We start from the raw sequence: 19155 nt of genomic DNA, 5'->3' as shown, positions 1-19155 counted from the left end.
CACTTATTTCTGTTATTGTATATTCCTTGCTTGTTGCTTTTTTTTGTTTTGTTTTGTTTTGTATTTTGCAGTGTCCTGGAGGGCCAGCCCACCCTCGGATGGCCGAAAATGTAGTGCCGATCGCTTGGAGCTGTGATGAAAACCAGATGCCGTGACGTCATTCTCACTACGAGCTCCGAAAGCGCCAAGCAAAAATTAGGGGAATTACCGTTTTGAGATGATAGACGATTAACGTGGGAGCAGAGATGCTGCTTCTGTTCAAAAAGAACTTTGACGATCATTACTTGTTTAATCCTCTTAAATGTTAAATTTATGTAATAATCGTTTGTGTAATTAAAATGTCTTTCGTTAATTAATTTGCTCATCGTTTAAAATCCCCACACAAATATTTGAAGAGTCAAGTTTTGCTTTGTTATCAATTATGCCCTTTTTCTTTCGGAAAGTCACCACACACTTTGGCTGATTTTGAAATATTCACAAGAAACTGAGAGAAAGAGCACACTTAAATTCTGCTATAAAGAGATAACTAACATGACATCATCTAACAGTTTTAGAAATAAATGATACTTGCTCTGTTATTCGTTTTACTTTTTTTGGGGGGGGGAATGAGCTTTTGGAGATACTAAGGTCTATTTTTTTCAGTGTTTTTGAAATATTCCCAAAAAACTGATAGAGAGTGCACTTAAATTCTGCTTGAAAAGTTCTAGATATTCTAACCAATAAAGAACAAGGCACCATCTAATGGTTTTAATAAGAACTGATAGAAAGAATCCAATGATGGTGACATGATTTCAAAATTGAAACTAAATATTAATATTTATTTTTTTGTAAATATATATATATAGTCAAAAGTCTTTAATCCGGACTTGTCAGGACTTCGGCGATTCTGAATTATCAATCATAAGTTTAAATCTGGTAAGATGGCATGCAGAAATTATAAAATTAAAAATATGAAACCGTAATTTATGAAATAAAGAACAATTATGATCTAAAGGGTATCAAAATTTACACAAAAAAAGCTTAATATTTATTTGTTTACTTTATTAAACATTTCTTTCAATGTAAGTTGTTTAAGTTGCTTTGTTTTATGTGATAATACTTTCTCTTTAATTCTATAAACAGACATAATTTCTTCTTCAGTTATACAAATTTCCACTGTTAAAGTCCTATAATTGCTGTGTCGAGAATACCGACTAATTTGTCAATCGAAATTTTTTCGTTTTCAATAACCTCTGCATCACTTTCTTCTTTATCGGAAGCAAATTATAATGATGAGGAATTTGATTTAAATCATATCAGAGACGGAGTACATCGAGATGAAATACTACATTTAGTAAGGAATTATAAGCCAAATAAAATAAAAACTCTCTGCCCTGAAGATAAGGATAGTGCTGACAGATTATCCAATTCACTGCGTGCCGCGGCATCCCCCCCCTGGCCGCAGAGTAGCGTGAAATTGATAAACAGATTTTGGAATGGTTTGAGAAACGAAGGATATGCCTTTATCCATTTTTTGCAGCAATTCCACTTTTTGTTTAATGGACTTCGAAACATACTTTCGCTTTGTAGATCCTTTACGTATTAGTAAATATATATCGGAAATTCTATTTGACATAATCGAAAGTTCAAGCTTACTTTTATAAAATTGCTCTAACAGTCTGCAAAATATAATAAGCCGGATCCAATTCGAAGATTAAGGAACCACGCAATCTGCAACATTAACTGAATTAGATAATTTTACCTTAGCTTATACTGACCATTATACATTAAACTCGCATGCGTAAACGTATTACGCGCATGCGCACATGCATATTCGCAGCCATAAAAGCCTTACGCGAATGAGCAGAAAGTTTGTAGCTTTGAGGTCAGGATTATAGATCATTCCGGATTATGGGTGTCCGAATTAACGTCTTTCGACTGTATATATATAAATTCCTTGCTTAACATATATGACTCCTATTGATAGCCAGAAACAATAAATGCAATGTACAACTAAAATGGGTGTTGTGAGTGCAATGTTCTAATATAAACGCCCAATTGTGGACCTTGTGGGATGGTTTTCCGAAATCTTATGTAGACAGTGATTTTTCTCTTATTCTCAAAGTCATATGTCCAAAATTTAATCAAGTTTGGAATAAAACTGCAGGTTGTATGAATTACACACACAAAAATAAACCAACAGACACTCTTCTTTATATGTATAGGTGAATTTAATGCATCCAGTCAGTAAATAATAATTGAAATTAATTTGCATTTATTTTTTTAATTACTTAGTTTGTTGAAATTTAAATATTATTCTTTGCTGAATGACAGCATATTGCCATACGGAAGATAAAAATACTTTAATTTGGGCAGTGGCAACACATTTCTTTTAAAAAGACTGAATTTATTTCTTAAATTTGGAAAAAAAAAAAAAAAAAAAAAAACCTGCATTTTGCTGAGATGCAGGCAACATATTTCTTTTACATTGCTTTTTTTTCTGATTAAATTTGAAATATAAATATATTAGACATTGCAGAGTGGGAACAACTCTTTCAAATCCTGAATTTTTAATCAAAAGTTCATTAATGTAGGGAAAAATCTATATACATAAAGAGTATGGACTCCATGGAGTGGCTTTTCAAAATCTTGTGCGGATAGTGAACTTCCTCTCATTTCGGAAGCAAGTACGCAAAATTTCATCCAGACCAGAATGAAACTATTTGTATGAATTACACACACACATAAACAAACAGGCACTCTTCTTTATATAATGAAATTAGCTGCAAAATAAAATATTTATTAAATGTACATACCTAAAAGCTATGTTAACTCGTAGCAGATAGAGACATGTAAAAAAATATCATCATCAGTGTAAAAATTAAGCATAATGTGTGTAATTAAGCATAATATAAAATTAAACATTCTAAAAAGTAACATTATGTGTATTATTCAAGAAGAAAAGAAAAACAGAATGATATACAGTAGAAACATGACTACCCAAAAGCTTGAAAAATGCTAATTGATGTGATAGATATGTGAAAATTCTGGATAGCTATGCATATAAAAAATGTAATTCACCTTATAATAAACTGAAAAAAATGGAAGAAATTTCTGGTCTAAAACTACAAAAACAGTCATCTTATATATTACCAACTTGAATATTAAAAGATATTAAATTATATAACACTAAAAAAAAAAAAAAAAAAAAAAAAAGGAAGAAGGGGGAAGAGGAAGAAAAGCACTTCAAACAAGAAAGCAAATATAATGCATATGCATTAAACAGGGAAACTGGTGTGGAGGTGTTGCAAACTTGGACCTATCATTTCGATGGGTAATAACAGTTAGTTTAGAGGCATTGATGAGAAAAATCCCATCTTAGTTATTTTTCAATAACTTGCAAAAGCAATTTTGATCATGAATTTGTTTTATAAAATTCTAAACTACTGGACGACAAAAATACAGATTATAGCAAAATGTTTATGTCATGTGTAAAGAATGATAAATACCTTAAAGTACCTTTAAAATGTCACAAAAATATAATGCAATTTAAAGCACAATTTCCTTATAACTAACTGGTATAAGTGTAAAAATTTGTATACTTCTTCCGATACCTTTAATAGTGTATTTGCTACTTTTCTTTTATGTTACAAACAACAAAATGTTTTAAATAAAATATATATTTTTCATTATCCACATAATACTGTAATATCCCCTTTTAAAAAATTTTTAGGGGAGAGGCAAAATAGTTGATCATTTTAAAATCAGCTATTTATTTTTATATAATGGAAAAATAATCACTTTGGGTTTATTTATCATAACTAAAAAATGAAACTACCTCCGAATCCTGCAATTCTTGCTAAAGTTAATAGATAGATATGCTAATAAAGTAACCTTCCCTTCATTTGTAACCATATATTCGTGTAACGTTGTATAAAGGAACATTTGCCAATTCAGTGGAAGTTCCATGTGCGGCAAGATGATGTGAACGTGCCATATCTTCATGACAGTTGCTTAGGGATTTGAAAGTAGGATAATGTCAATGTTATTAACAGGTATATCGATACATTTGCATATTGGTATATTTTGGATTACCTTGCAATATGTAAATTTAGATCAATTAGGTTTGAAAGTAGGATAATGTCAATGTTATTAACAGGTATATCGATACATTTTGCATATTGGTATATTTTGGATTACCTTGCAATATGTAAATTTTATGTATTTGCGAATTTAGATCAATTAGTTGCTTTAAACATTTCAAAAACTGAAGCAATGTTGGTATGCAGAATAAGGCAATCAAGACTGCAATTTGATGACAATAAGGTTAATGTTTAAATGTGAAATGGATACTTGTTATTTCTTATATTATCAGAGAACTATAACTAGGTAAAATTGCTAAGCGAGGGATTGAATGTTCTCCTAAAATATATTTACTACAAATTTTGAATTTTATAATGAATGTATCTAAAAACAAGTTTTAAATCAAAAGTTTTAAATTTGATTCTAAATGTAAATACAAAATTATGCATGCTAAATTATTTGTAATTAGGCACATAGGTCAGGTTAATTTTTTAAATACGGTAAACTATGCAAGGGCTATCTGCCTAAGGGTAGAAATGCCTTCCTGGAAGAATTTCAAAGGAAAACTGGCCTTTGAGTATGTATTAAAAAAAATGCATATGATTTTCATTCAATTTATATTTACACATATTTCTTATGTAAAAATATTCTGATATAAGCTAATTTATTTCAAATTACTTTACTTGAAAAATATAGTGAATGCACAAAAATTAAAAGATTTGCACATGCCAAAAATGAAAAATGTGAAATATATATGGGTATGAATGCATCTCATTCTAAGAAGCATGTATTTGCTCTTAACAAAATATGTAAATATTTATTAAATTATTTATAAATGTTATTGTGAAGAAATCTAGTTATTAAATATACCTTAACATTAAACTGTTAGCATAAATTGAAATTCTGTTGACAAATATATTTATAAAACTACTTAAACAAGAATTGTTCATACTGGAAAACAATCTATTAAAAGGTGCTGTAAAGCACAGTCTATGAGATATGTACTTAAGGAAGCAGTAAAGTAGAATTTTCAGAATAGGTATTGTTGAACTTAAGGAATAAAAAAAAGCTGATAAGTATTAAAAGAATTATTCCTGTACATTTTATAACTCAGTTACACAAGTTTTAAATAATATTTTTTTAAAAAAAATCATTTTTTAATCCATTTAAAAAATATTCATAGAAAGTACATGAAATATTCAATGTTTCACTATTCAAGTAAAAGGTGCTCTAATTTTCTTTCAATTTAAAAGATGCCTCAGAAGCTAAAAATTATCTCTTATTTGAGAAAGTATTTCAGAAAGAAGCTGTGTAAATAGAAAAGAAATAATGTGTAATTTTAATTTTAACAATACAATAAACTTTGATTTATTTTTTGTATTTGTTAACCGAATAAAATCAAATTACCTTAAAATTTCTTTCTAATGTAATTATTGAAAACTAGTGAAAATATTTCATTCATATTAAAACTGTTCTGGAAAAAGTATAGCACTTATATCTGTTCAAAATGAGATGTAGTTTAAAAATGTATTCTTTCATATACTTAGAACTCTGAAATACTGTAGAAAAAGAAAATTATATATTTATATGTATATTTTTGACAGAATTACAAAATGCTTTCCTCCAATTATGTCAAAACCTATTCATCTTAATGGTAACTGAATGTTTTGGCCTCCAAGGGGGATGCACCACTGCTTCAAGGCACGGAAAAACCAGGTAGGACCTATGGTCTTATTTCCTACCTCCATGATGCTGTTCCATAGAGAGAAGGTCCCAAATATTAACTTTTTTTTTTTTAATTCAAAGAAGAAAAAAATTTACATCCTTCTTTTCAAAAATTATACCAGCTCTAAGGATTAATCAGATTCACATAAAATGCAGGCAAAGTTCTTAGATTATGCTGTGATGTTATGTGTATCCATTATTTGAGATAAATCACACTGTTTGGCAACAACGCATGTGTGCTAACAGTACAATGAACTCTATAATGGTATTATAAATCTCTCATTAACTTGATTTTTTGGGGTAAATTTTCTTTCTAAAATATTCCAGTTAGCTGAATGTTGGATAGCTTGGCTTTACAGTAATAAAAATCAATACTGAAAACGCACACCAAAATAAGACAATATTTCATAAAAATAATTAATATTTACCTTAGCTGATACTATTCGACATAAAACTTCTCCTCGAATTGAACTCATAACACCATTAAAGCAATCAATAATTGGTAGCAATGTTTTTAATCGTCCATTTTCAGCCAAAGCAACTAAAAAAAGATGTATTTTAATATTTCTTACTTATAAATATTTAATAACTTAATAAAAACTAAAAAATAATAGAAAATGTCTCAAATAAATGAAAAAATTATATTAGCAGAACACCGATCAAAGATTAGAAGATGTACAGTAAAATGAAAAAAAAAAAAAAAAAAAACAGAATTGTTTTAAAAGTGTATATATATATATATAATACACTTTGTATTCACCTAAATTGGTTGCGCTAAAAAAATAAGCAACAATTGCTGACAGAAAAAATATGAATGTAAATAGGGGAATTAAAACATACAATTTACATACAAGGTAAAGGATGTGTTTCCTAATGCAGATAGGTAACCAAAATTAGCATAAAATGCAATCTGCATCAGACCACAATGCCTCAAAAAGTGGCACGTTGGAACTATGCGTCAGTTCACAAGGAGCGATAGTTGCATGTAGTCTGAGATAGCCAAAGTGAAAAGCACAAGCCTAAGACACTATGTGCATGGTGAAATGTATTGGAGGGCTGTCGAGATATAGCTGAATATTGCTTTGGTATTGATAACTAAGGGATCAAACCGTTGTAGAAGATATGGGTCTGGATGCCAAAGGATGAACACAATGGCAGTCAATCGCTTAATGTTGCTACGTGTAAAACGCCATTCATCACTAACAGCACGACAGCTGGCATCACATCTCTCTGCTGCTGCAGGATAGCAAATTGCCCCACAAAGTGTGTCGCATTGACTGCATGGAGGTGGACTGTACACCCGATGACCTATGGTTTGTGTTCCTTTGTCCCCATCACATGTCAGAGTGCAGTTGAATAGGCCTGTGAACATTGCAGTGGGACCATGTACTATTTATGGATGAATCTCGGATTTAATATCCAGTGATTCCCAAAGAAAAATGATATGGCGAGAGGCAACGACACTGTACGAGGCAGTAAACATCGCCAAAGTAGACCATTACGGAGGAAGAAGGTTACTTGTATGGGCTGAGATAGCAACAAATGGCTGCACTGACATCTACAGATGATTCCTTGTGGTTCCGTCACAGCCATTACAATGAAATGCTACACCCTCTTGCATACCCTTTTATCGTTGCAATGGGCATTGACAAGATACTTATGGACGATAACGCCTGCCACATACTGCTCAAGTGGAAGAATCTGGAGAGTGAAAGTATTCCACATCTGCTGTGGCCTGCTAGATCATTAGATCTGAATCCCAGAGAGCATGTGTGGAACATGTTGGGATGGGACAATGGATAGTAGGTCACAGTATACCATTGGGCACCCCCCCCACACAAGAGCTCCAGCTTTGCTACAGGAACGGATACTTCAGTCACAACATGTGATCAACGATACTATTGCCAGCTTGCTCGACATTGTCAAGCATGCATTTTAACTAGAGGAATCATATCTATTATTAGTGCGATGTTTCATTACACATTCTTCCAACCCATTTTGTCTTTCATGACATGATGGTCATAATACATGTGTTTTTATATGTCTTTATTGTTAGTTAAGTGATCTAGTAATGCCACATCACTCTCTTAGATCAATTTCACGAATATCCATTAAATAGTTTTTGATTTTATTCTCATGTTTTGCCTTTGTTGCTTATTTTTTTAGCAGGAGTGTACATTTCTATACAACATAAGTCTACATATCGGAAACTTAAAAAAAAAAACCTATGTACCCTGGAGAAGGATGACTTTGTAAAGAATTTTCTATGGGAAATTTGCTAATATTTACAATACGTATGGCAAAAAGCACAAGAATTCCCATGACATCCATTCAACTTTACCATCAAGAATCAATCATGGGTATAAGCCTGAGTATTCTATGGCTTCAGCTGCTCAGTGTTTGGTGTATTGAATTACGTCAAAGTATAATCTGCTTAATTCTTTGCGTCTCAGTGAATCACTTCTGAATCCTTTAAATTCAACCGTAAATAGATAAAAATGCCTTTATAATATACTTTGAACTTTTCTTTTTAAACAGTAGATAGCAGCATATCACAAGGAGACACAGAATTTTCATTTATTATATGTTATTAAAATCCACTTTTTTTTCAAGTAATTTTCTCTATTTTTTTAATGATATAAAAAATTTTATTTGGAAAAAAAAAATTAGGCATAATTTTGCTGGCTGTACTCCAAATTATCTGTTCTATATTTTTTTTAATCTTTCAGACAAAAACCATACACAGAATCATTGAATAAACCTGGGTGTTACATTAGCGGGAACACTGCGCCTTTAGCGATCTCATGCTGTTATGAATCAGAACATCTGTGCTTAGGAGAGAGCATCCGTTGTTTACATTTTCTGTTTCTGTTGCTTTGGGGGAGGGGAGGAATTCGAACAAAGCAGTATTGAGGGGTGAAGTCTGTTTTATGTTATGAAAGTCTTAATATTGGCATCTCAAATTTTTTGGGACTAGTTTTAAGGCAGGAATTTTATTAATAGCTTGACTCATCTTTATTTAGACCCACGCGAATTTTTTGCTGTCGCTTTTTAGTCTCATTCCCGTTTATTTTCAATAATTGTGTATATATTTTTCGTGTATGTATATATCATAGGCTTATTTTTCTTTATTGTTAATATTAATCGTAGTTAATTTTTTTACTATTAATTTTCCATAAATGGCGCGGAGAGGTCTAACTCTTTCCAAAAATTTGTAAATATTTTTGTATATAGGACTTGTGTATATAGATATTTATCTCATTTATCTGTATATATTCAAGGAATATTGTGTATATCCAGGAAACTATGTATACAGCCATAATACAGAGTTTTTTCATTCTTATACAAACGCTTCTACTCATTTTCGTGCTTCACTGTAATGCTCACTTAGTCGCACTTTTAAAAGCTCTGGCGGTGCAGTGTTCCACCTCATGGAACACCTACAGAATTAAAACGGTAAGTGCATCTTTTACAAAATTTTACCTGTATACTCCTTTAGGACTAAATAGACTGCATACAACTTTTTTTGTTGAAATTCCGACGTTAATGTATAGTGAGCCGCAAAGAGTTAATGGGAGTATGCCTTTGTGGTCGACTTTAAGCTAAACTGTCTCGTATACATGTTACACATGGGAAAAACCATGAAAACGTCCTTGCAGCCAGCTCGTTTGCCTGAAATTGAGACCAGGTCAGAACTACCAGTGTTCAGCAACTTTACTACTTGGCCACTGGTAGACCAATACTTGGAGGGTCTTAATCAATATTTATAAAATTATAAGGTATTTCTTAGCAATACTACACCACGAAAAGACCACTACACCACAGTTAAAAAGACCACTACACCACGAAGGCCTTCTCAGCATGCCTTCGTGGTGTAGTGGTCAGCACGCTCAATGTGCATTCCACAGGTCCATGGTTCGAGTTCCGGCGAGGGCACTGCTCACTTTTCAGGTCTCCTGCTTCAAAATAACCTAATGTCTCTACAAAGTAACCAGTTTCATATTATTTCCTAAGGAAATGATAAAAAATGCAAAAGCATTTCCCAAACACTTTAATCTTTGAATCATGTTTTACAATCATTTATTTAAAACTGATTAGCCAGCAAACGTCTGATTACTGCAGTTTAAAAAAAAAGCTTTTCTTTTAGATTATAATGATGATAGAGCAAATCTTGCAATTATAATTTTTTTACAAGCTGCTATAATATGGCTTAATTTTAATATAAAGATTTACAATATATACCAAAATATTGCAGAAATATACTACATATAACACGTGAATGTATAATTTTGTCAAGCTAAGATAGCAAAATAATAAACAGCAAGTGAATTGATAGATCTAATTGCATATATAAGTTTCAAAAAGTCAAAGAAGGTCAACAATAATTTAAATAATGGATCGTCCGAGAGTTTAAATCTGTTATTTTTGAAAGTAAATTGTACATTTTTTCCAAAAAGGTTATGAAAACCTAAGGAACTGATGTACAAGAAAAACTACACCCATGCCTTTAATATAAGTTGTTCTTCTTTTTATTGGCATTTCTGTCATTAAAGTTACAATGAAATAATCAGCAAAGAAGACTGAAATTACTTTAAAGAGTGACAGTTTCACTTTTCCATATGTATACTGCTTTAATTTTATAAATAAATTCAAAGTAAAACTCCATTTCTTGATTTATAATTATCTCAACTTTAGTGTAGAAATACAAGAACAATGTAAGATCAGCACTTAAAGAAAATGAGTTCTATAATTTTAAATCTTGGGTATGTTATATAATGTCACTGAACATTTATTAATTATCCCAAGAAAAGATACTTTATAAGTGAAATATTTGGATTTGGCACTATAAAATAATTTACTGTAAAAATTAATATATGCATCTACTCTGAAAATGAGAGCATTAAATATAACATAAATCAGAACTTATAATAAAATTTTCCATACTTTCCAATTCTATATATAATTATAAAATGTCAGCAACACATTGTTGATTTTGTGAATTTGCGGAAAATATTTCTTTGGCTATTTTTATGGCTCAGAGTTACAACTTACTATTCTGCTTATAACAATACAAAGATGTACTTTTAAAGAAACAGGAAATTTTATTAGAAATAAAAAACTAAAATCTGCACTACTGATACACTTTTACAGCTGGCAGGATAATGAATAAAGCAGCTTAAATCCATGCTTATTAAAATATGTGTACGGTACATGAATGCATGGAATGGCTATTGCCCTATACGTAGTCAAAGTCATGGCAGTTGAACTGAAGGTTGAAACCATGGATGCATATAATTAGAAAGTACCAAATTTTCTATTAAAAATAACTTGGTTTCTTTCTCCTATTTAATTCTGCATCAAAAAGAACAGCTAATTTTTTTTTTTTTTTTTTTTTTTCAACTAAAAATCATTTCATGCTGCTACGGGTAAAACCTGGTTCACACGAATCTCAAGAGACAAAATCAAGAGTTCATGTCAAAAATATTCGTGTTTACTGGGGGGGGGAGCTGGCTCCAGACTATTTGCCGCCTTGTGCAAAATTGTGGTTCTTCTCCCTTGTTTAGCAAGTACAACAATGCTTTCCAATTAGTTGAATTTCTTCAGTTCCCAGCAGGATTTAGCCACCGGTGGTACTTTCAGTTAGGTTTTCATTCACTTTCCTTTTGATTGTGTTACAGTCAGGAACCACAGAAAATATGTACTTACATTCTTTCTCAAGTGAAAAATTTCTGTATACTGCACTGTTGCAGGTGGGAATGAAAATGCCTGGTAACTTATCAGCCAACTGTACTCATGGCTTCTGCAAAACCAGCAATCAATTTGGAGATTGCAGCAAAATATTCTAAAGTGTCCAAAATGTGTAACACTTACTGGAGGGTGAGCAGAATGATACTGTTTTCCTCACCTTCTTCTGATAACTTTTCCTGCACTTCAGACACACAGCTTTCGCTGCAGTACACGTGGCAACATAGTAATGTGCACTAACAAATTCCTGAAAAATAACATCAGGATTCAGAACACCTCTTGTAAAATATTCGATTCGTCAGTTGAAGTGATATCGTTATTACAATCTAAGTGATCAATTAGTGTCTTTATGACTCCAGGCTATGAAAAAACATTTCTGTATGTACTGTGATGAGACTTATTTCCAGAACGGATTTGCAGCTTTTTTTGAACCAAACACACTCCAAGTTAGCCTTTTCATCTCCTTTTCAGCAGCATTAATCGCAGCCCTCACAAGTTCCACTCAATAAGACCTCTTCATGATGCCCTAATCCAAAGATTGAAAACAATATACTGCATTTGGGGGGAGGGGGTAAAATGAACCTTTACATTGGTAAAGTTGGAAAACTTTCAAAGTTCATGTTAAATGAAAAAACTCTAATGATGCAATGGACTAGAAAACAGTTCATAATTCATACTAACCAAATTTCATGTTAACTTACAAATTTTGAACCAAACACACTCCAAGTTAGCCTTTTCATCTCCTTTTCAGCAGCATTAATCGCAGCCCTCACAAGTTCCACTCAATAAGACCTCTTCATGATGCCCTAATCCAAAGATTGAAAACAATATACTGCATTTGGGGGGAGGGGGTAAAATGAACCTTTACATTGGTAAAGTTGGAAAACTTTCAAAGTTCATGTTAAATGAAAAAACTCTAATGATGCAATGGACTAGAAAACAGTTCATAATTCATACTAACCAAATTTCATGTTAACTTACAAATCTTCCTATAAAATTATGTATATTAGTGCCAGCACCAAAATTTTGTTCATGTTAACTAACTGTTTGCCTTAAACAAGTTACTTATACTTACCTAATAAATTAAGAGTAAGTGGTGTGTAATTCTTCTTTGAAAAGATTTTAGCCAATGCATCTGAAAAGTTGAATATCTGTTATCTACTTTGTACACTAGTAAAAAAAAAATTTTTTTTTTTGTAATTTATATGAATAAACTACAACAAAAACAGCTTTCCTGAAGAACACACAAATAATTAATAAATATATGTTAAATTTAAGAAATTCCAAACAATTTGTAGAAAAAAATAATAACAAAAGAGAAAATTAGAAAATCCAAAACTTAAATTTAACTGTTATACTTTTCAGTCATAAATGCATATAACTAAAAAGCAAATTTTAAAATTGGCACTACCACTTTCAATCTTTTTTTTTTTTTTTTTTTTTTAAAGAGAGAGAGAGATCAATATATATTTTCTAAATCATTCTCTCAAAAGTGGAAGCAATAAAATACGAAACAACTGATAAATAAAATTAATCAGTGTAATATTAGCATCAATTCCTGTCATTTACTAGCCGTTACTTTAAAATTTAGTTATCTGGCAAGTTCTTTTTGTAATACTGCTCTAAGCATATTTATATCACTTTCTACAACACAGCACTTGATACTTAATTTCCAGTTGAATATGAATTTAAAAAATGTATCGAGTATAAATCAAACCTTCATAACTAAGATTCAGATTTAACTGAATTTTGAAGTAAATTGGTAAATTATGGTTAAGTGAGAAAGGAGAGGGAAGTGTTAAATGGCTAAATGAGGAGGTGATGGGGAAGGGATTCTGAAAACTTTAGACTACAGTCTAATACTCAAGAGAAACTCTTATATAAATAATACTGTTGGCAGCTAATAAAATCTCTATATTGAAACAAAATTAAAACAAAGAAATTTCAATTTTGAAATTTATTTCTGCATTTCTTTCCTGAATGTAAAATGTTATAAATAGGAGAATGTCAATATTTTAAAAAGTACATTGCAGTTAAAAGGAAGGGGGGAAAGTTAAGAAAAAAGCACAGATAATCAGAAAGTACTGTAATAATAGTAACACCTCTTCAAGGTGTTAAAGAAAGAAACATGCATAACAAATGTGATGCAAACATGATTTACATTCTACCAGAATGAACCACTGCCTCTCTTTACATAAGTGTACGAGATACAAAAATGTTTCATACTGTTTGGGATGCAGATAAACAGTTTGTACGTACTAATAAATTTTATTTCCTTTTAAGCAATTATAAACACTCTCTCAGTATCAAGTGGCGGTAATATTCACTGTTTCATATTTAGGTAAGCTCATTTAAAGAAAAAGTTCAAAAGAAGAAAAAGCATCTACCAAATTTCATTAGTTAATCAGTTTTATACCAAATGGCACAACCTATTTTACAGACTATTTTGTTTGTAAAAGGAATCTTTATGCTTATCATTTCTTTCCATGCAATTTTTGCATTGAATTTGCAAAGAGCTTTTAAAATGCTGTCTTCGAATCTTTGTTATCAATTTAGTGTCAAACAGAATTTTTTTTTTTTTTTTCACATTTACATTACAAAGAGTTGAAACAAGAAGTAAATGAAATAAATTATACAGTTAAAAGTCGTTAATCCGGACTCGTCGGGACTTTGGCGATTCCGGATTATTGATTTTTCTGGATTATAGATCATCAGTTTAAATCTGGTAAGATGGCATGCAGAAATTATAACATTAAAAATACAAAACCGCAATTTATGAAATAAAGAACAATTATGATTTAAAGGGTATCAAAATTTACATAAAAAAGCTTAATATTTATTTGTTTACTTTACTTTCTTCGCTATCGGAAGCGAATTATAATGACGAGGAATTTGATTTAAATCATATCAAAGACGGAGTACATCGAGATGAAATACTACATTTAGTAAGGAATTATAAGCCAAATAAAATTAAACCTCTGCCCTGAAGATAAGGATAGTGCTGACAGATCAACTTCCAATTCATTGTGTGCCACGGCGTCCCCCCCCCCAGCCGCCGCAGCGTGAAATTGATAAACAGATTTCGGATTTCGAAACATACTTTCACTTTGTAGATCCTTTACATATTAGTAAATATATATCGGAAATTCTATTTGACATAATCGAAAGTTCAAGCTTACTTTTATAAAATTGCTCTAACGCAATCTGCAACATCAACTGAATTGGATAATTTTAGCTTAGCTTATACCGTCTGTTATACATTAAACGCGCATGCGTAAACGTATTATGCGCATACGCACACGCATATTCGCAGCCGTAAAGGTCTTACGCGCATGCGTAAACGCCTCTGCGCAGAAAGTTTGTAGCTTTGAGGTCCGGATTATAGATCATTCCGGATTATGGGTGTCTGAATTAATGACTTTTGACTGTATACATAAAAAAAAAAAAAAAAAAAAAAAGAGCAGATGGTAATATAGCACATACCTTTTTTGACATTCACTTTTAACAGAGGATTCATCACAAATTCGGCAAATTTGACATCTTGTTTTAATAAAACCTAGATTTATTCAACAAATTTTTAATACGTCTATAATTTTCAAATTTGAATAAATAAACAAAGAATCATCACCATAAATTCTCAGTTACTAATGTATTAAGTTTACACAAAAACATCCAGAAACATAACTTAAACTAGATTACAAACATAAAAATATATATTTACATTTAAATAATATATTAAATAATTTAAAAATCTGCTTAATCTGCACTTTCCTCTTTTTGAGATAAAAATGACTCTGAAATTTGCATATCATCCTAAATTTAAAATACCAAATTATCATTGTTACATTCACCTTCAGATCTTTTATATCTTTTTCCACAGCATCCAGTTTTTTTTCTTTCATAGCAGCAGAATACAAAGCAGTGGCATAACGACCTTCAACTCCAAAAACAGGAACTGGTGGCTGTAAATCAAAGATACTTTCATGTTTAGCAATATGAGCTAACTGACACATAGAAAAATGTGATTTTTTTAAGAAACATAATTTTTCACTTAACTTACCTTGAAATCCATGTATTTACATTATTAAAATTATGTAAATCCTAGCACTTAATTGCAAAAGCAATTTAGCAACAAAATAACAGAACTCTTCCTCACTTATCTAAAGATTATGCTAAAGGTTTAATTAAAATGAAATGATCATGCATAAAAATGTATTTGATTGAAATATACAAACAAACAATCATAATAACCTGCAAAATGACTCTCCTTATTAATTTCATTTTAGATTTACACACGCCATATATTTATATTTGAAAAGCTAGTATGCAACTTATAAACTATAAAGAAAAAGGATTTCTAATAACTGCTAATGATAGAGAAATATTAACGAAAGCCAGTAAGTAATCATGAAGAATTTTGATTCTAAGTATCCTGCAGAATTTTTTACGTAATTAAAATGATTGAAAGACTTTACTTAAATCAACTGCAGAAATTTACCTTACTGAGAATTTAATTACAATTTCATCAATTTAATTGTAAAATTTAACTACCTTAATCATAGCCGCCTGTCTTAGAGGAGTAGTACTCAGCTGACGAACCTAAATTGAATGTTGAAAAAATATAGAAAATTTATTTAAACATAGCATAAAGAAACTGCATCAACATACATTATTTTTTATGCTAAACTAAAAGTCAAGTCAAACTAAACTGGAACTAAAAGTTAAGTCACATTTTCCAAGATAAATAAATAAATTACATTTCATGTACAAATTAAGTTGCCCAGAAAATGAAGTAACACCCCATTTTCATAAGAATTATAAAAGAAAAATGGTACTTTCTGATTATCCCACCAAAAAAATCATGTTCAGAAAATATTTGCAAACTTGCTGATGACTTTGGAGAGAAATATTTGGGTATTTTTATATCTTTTTCAATTGCTAGTGCAGCTTACTTTTTTAACATTCTTCTTTTTCCACAGAAGACAAGAAGACTTTTTGGTTTTTTGTGCGGTTATTCTTCCTATGTGCACAGTGATACGTTTTTGCTAAAAAAAATCTAAATTGCACAAACTTGGCATTGTGCATAACTTCAAAAGCCTAAAATGAGAAGGGGGAAAAAATATGCATGATGCCTTTTATCAAGCCACATTACATCCTACTTGTGCAGAAAGCTGACCAAAATTTTGCTGAAGGCAATTAAAACTGCAATATAGTTTAACCATGCCAGCCAGAACCAGAGCAAAAATACACATGTGCCATTCAGAGCGATTTATTAACGGAATAGAGTTGATGGCACATAAATCATGTCATAGGGGTTTTTTTCCTTAATTATTTTCAATGTATTCAAAGAGCACGGATTTAAGGAAGAGGAAAATTTACTTTTAACTCTTTGAAGGGCGGTGGTTACCTACAGTAAACACTTTTTCAACTGAACGTCTTACTCACTTGTGCAAGTGGTTTTTCAAGACTGACTGTTTCTGAGGTTCCCTTGTAGCTCACTAGATGGCAATCAAGAAACATAAGCCAGTAGTTGATGCAGCAATTCGTCTTCAAGAAAATAAGGATCAGCCATCAAAGACAACATCCCGATGACATGCACTCTGCAGCACCAAGAAAAAGCCTGTAAAAACAGTGTGGGAATGCAGCACATGCAAAGTTGCACTCTGCTTGAAAAAGAAAAACTGCTTCCATAAGAACTATAGAGACTGATTTGTAGAGATGTGTTCTGTGGGCGATGGTCACAGACACTAACCACCAGAAGTGGTCATTTATTTTTCATGCATATTGAACAAAATATGTGTAATTGTCGCAAATAATTTCATTGAAACACCTGATATAGTAAATAAAACAAGAGTTTTGCTGAAAAAGTTAATTGCCTTTTCCTGCCCCTCAAAGAGCTAAGCAATTTACAATAACATACTGATCATCACTTGCAATTAATTGTTTGAATACATTGTGTTTAATTTTTGTTAAAAATATGACAGTTCCCAAAGATTAATTTTGCAATATATTCATGATTTTATGATAAAGTGTGATAAATAACTATTATTGCATAAAATTTTTATCACAATTATTTAATTAATAGGTACTCTTCTGTTATCGGGACCGGATTCAGAAATGTTTGTATGTACACGTGTGTGCTCCTGGATGCTCATATAAAGTATGTACTTACGTATGTATGTGTATATGTGTATGTACATATATATGAGAGTCTATGTGCACATACATTTCTGAATTTGGTCCAATAACAGAAGAGTACCAATTATTATATTTTATTGCCATTATTTTCATTACAATGAATTATAATATAATTATTATTATAGTTGATAATAATAATAAATTGTTATAATATTTACTATAATAATTCTTTGAACTAAAATATATGTACATTAAAATACATTGAAATAAAAAAATATTCTTGACAATTAATTACAATAATTATACAGTACATGGTTATTACTTTTTTAATTATTTATAATTATTATTATATTTCTTCTTGATTGTTTTCAAAATGTATTTTAGATAAAAAGAATGAGAATGATTTTTATATAAACATAATAACATAAAAGAGATCTTTCTTTTTTAACTACAGAAACCACTAAATTACAGATTTCCACTAAAAAATATAAGGCTTAGTTTTTTTCCCTTAGTAGAAAGTGCAGAATCGCAAACTGCTTGCCGCATTTTTAAGAATTGCACATACATGGTATCCATGTACACGTCGACCTATTTTCACTTAAAAAAACGTCCCAGAATTGCACAAAAATGGCATTGTGCACAATCTTGATTTTATCCATGTACACTGCTAAAGTCCTAGCTAGTAACCTTTATCGCCTTACCAAAATGTCGCCAAACTACCTGTTACCATATTCCAAAGATTAGCCCATTTACTTGCCTAATGGAAGAGATACATTCATGAAGGACTTTTCAACAGGAACTGGCTCATCATTATATTAAACATACAGGAAACCATAAAAACATAGACTGGAACCAGATCTGACATATATTACTGCATTTCATTGGCTTTACCCATTTGGTCAACAGTAGACCATGTGAAACAATGTCTTCTGATGTTGAGCTAATGCATCATGACGTACAATTTTCATATATTGTATACCATTACGTACAATTTTCTGGGATAACAGATGATTCCTTAGGTAGACAGCTGTTTATTAATAACAATCTGGGACAAAAATTATCAGTTTCTCAAGGCTTTTAGAGGTCCTGCATATGGTGTCTGATGAACTCTATATACTAATACACAGTTACAAAAACTATATTCAAAATGATGCCTAAAAGAACAAACAAAACAGGAAATAACATTTCAAAATTCAACAAGAGAGTTATAACAAAAATATTTTTGAATACATACCTACAAATCAGTATGTGCACAAGTATTAATTAAAATTATTTAAATCATTTAACTGTTTTTGTATGCACAGTATGTTAATAAAGCCCTATAAGACATAGAATTGGACTAAAGGAAAGAGTTCTTACAATGCAACAGTTACTATCAAAGAAAGTGAATTTTTATCTCAAATATTCCTAATTTATAATTCTTAAGTGCTTAAATTTAATTTTTTAAAACACTTTAAAATGGCCATACTATCAAAGAAAGTGAAT

At 30.9% G+C, this 19155-nt stretch overlaps 1 protein-coding gene across 1 annotated transcript in view; it reads right to left on the bottom strand.

Moving 5' to 3' along the window:
• Window positions 1–19155, bottom strand: part of ATPsynO (ATP synthase subunit O, mitochondrial) — a 36783-nt gene that overhangs the window by 16278 nt on the left and 1350 nt on the right. Inside the window, exons 2-6 of the mRNA XM_085816684.1 lie at window positions 16084–16131; window positions 15384–15494; window positions 15016–15088; window positions 12608–12667; window positions 6216–6328 (exon numbers count right to left, since the gene is read on the bottom strand). Coding sequence (XP_085672810.1) covers window positions 6216–6328; window positions 12608–12667; window positions 15016–15088; window positions 15384–15494; window positions 16084–16131 — 405 coding nt within the window. The remainder of the gene's footprint in view (window positions 1–6215; window positions 6329–12607; window positions 12668–15015; window positions 15089–15383; window positions 15495–16083; window positions 16132–19155) is intronic.

Source organism: Stegodyphus dumicola, chromosome 1 (genome assembly GCF_044657685.1).
Source record: "Stegodyphus dumicola isolate Sdum_Otavi_A_Nest chromosome 1, ASM4465768v1".
NCBI lineage: Eukaryota > Metazoa > Arthropoda > Arachnida > Araneae > Eresidae > Stegodyphus > Stegodyphus dumicola.
This window is presented reverse-complemented; position numbering and strand designations above follow the sequence as displayed.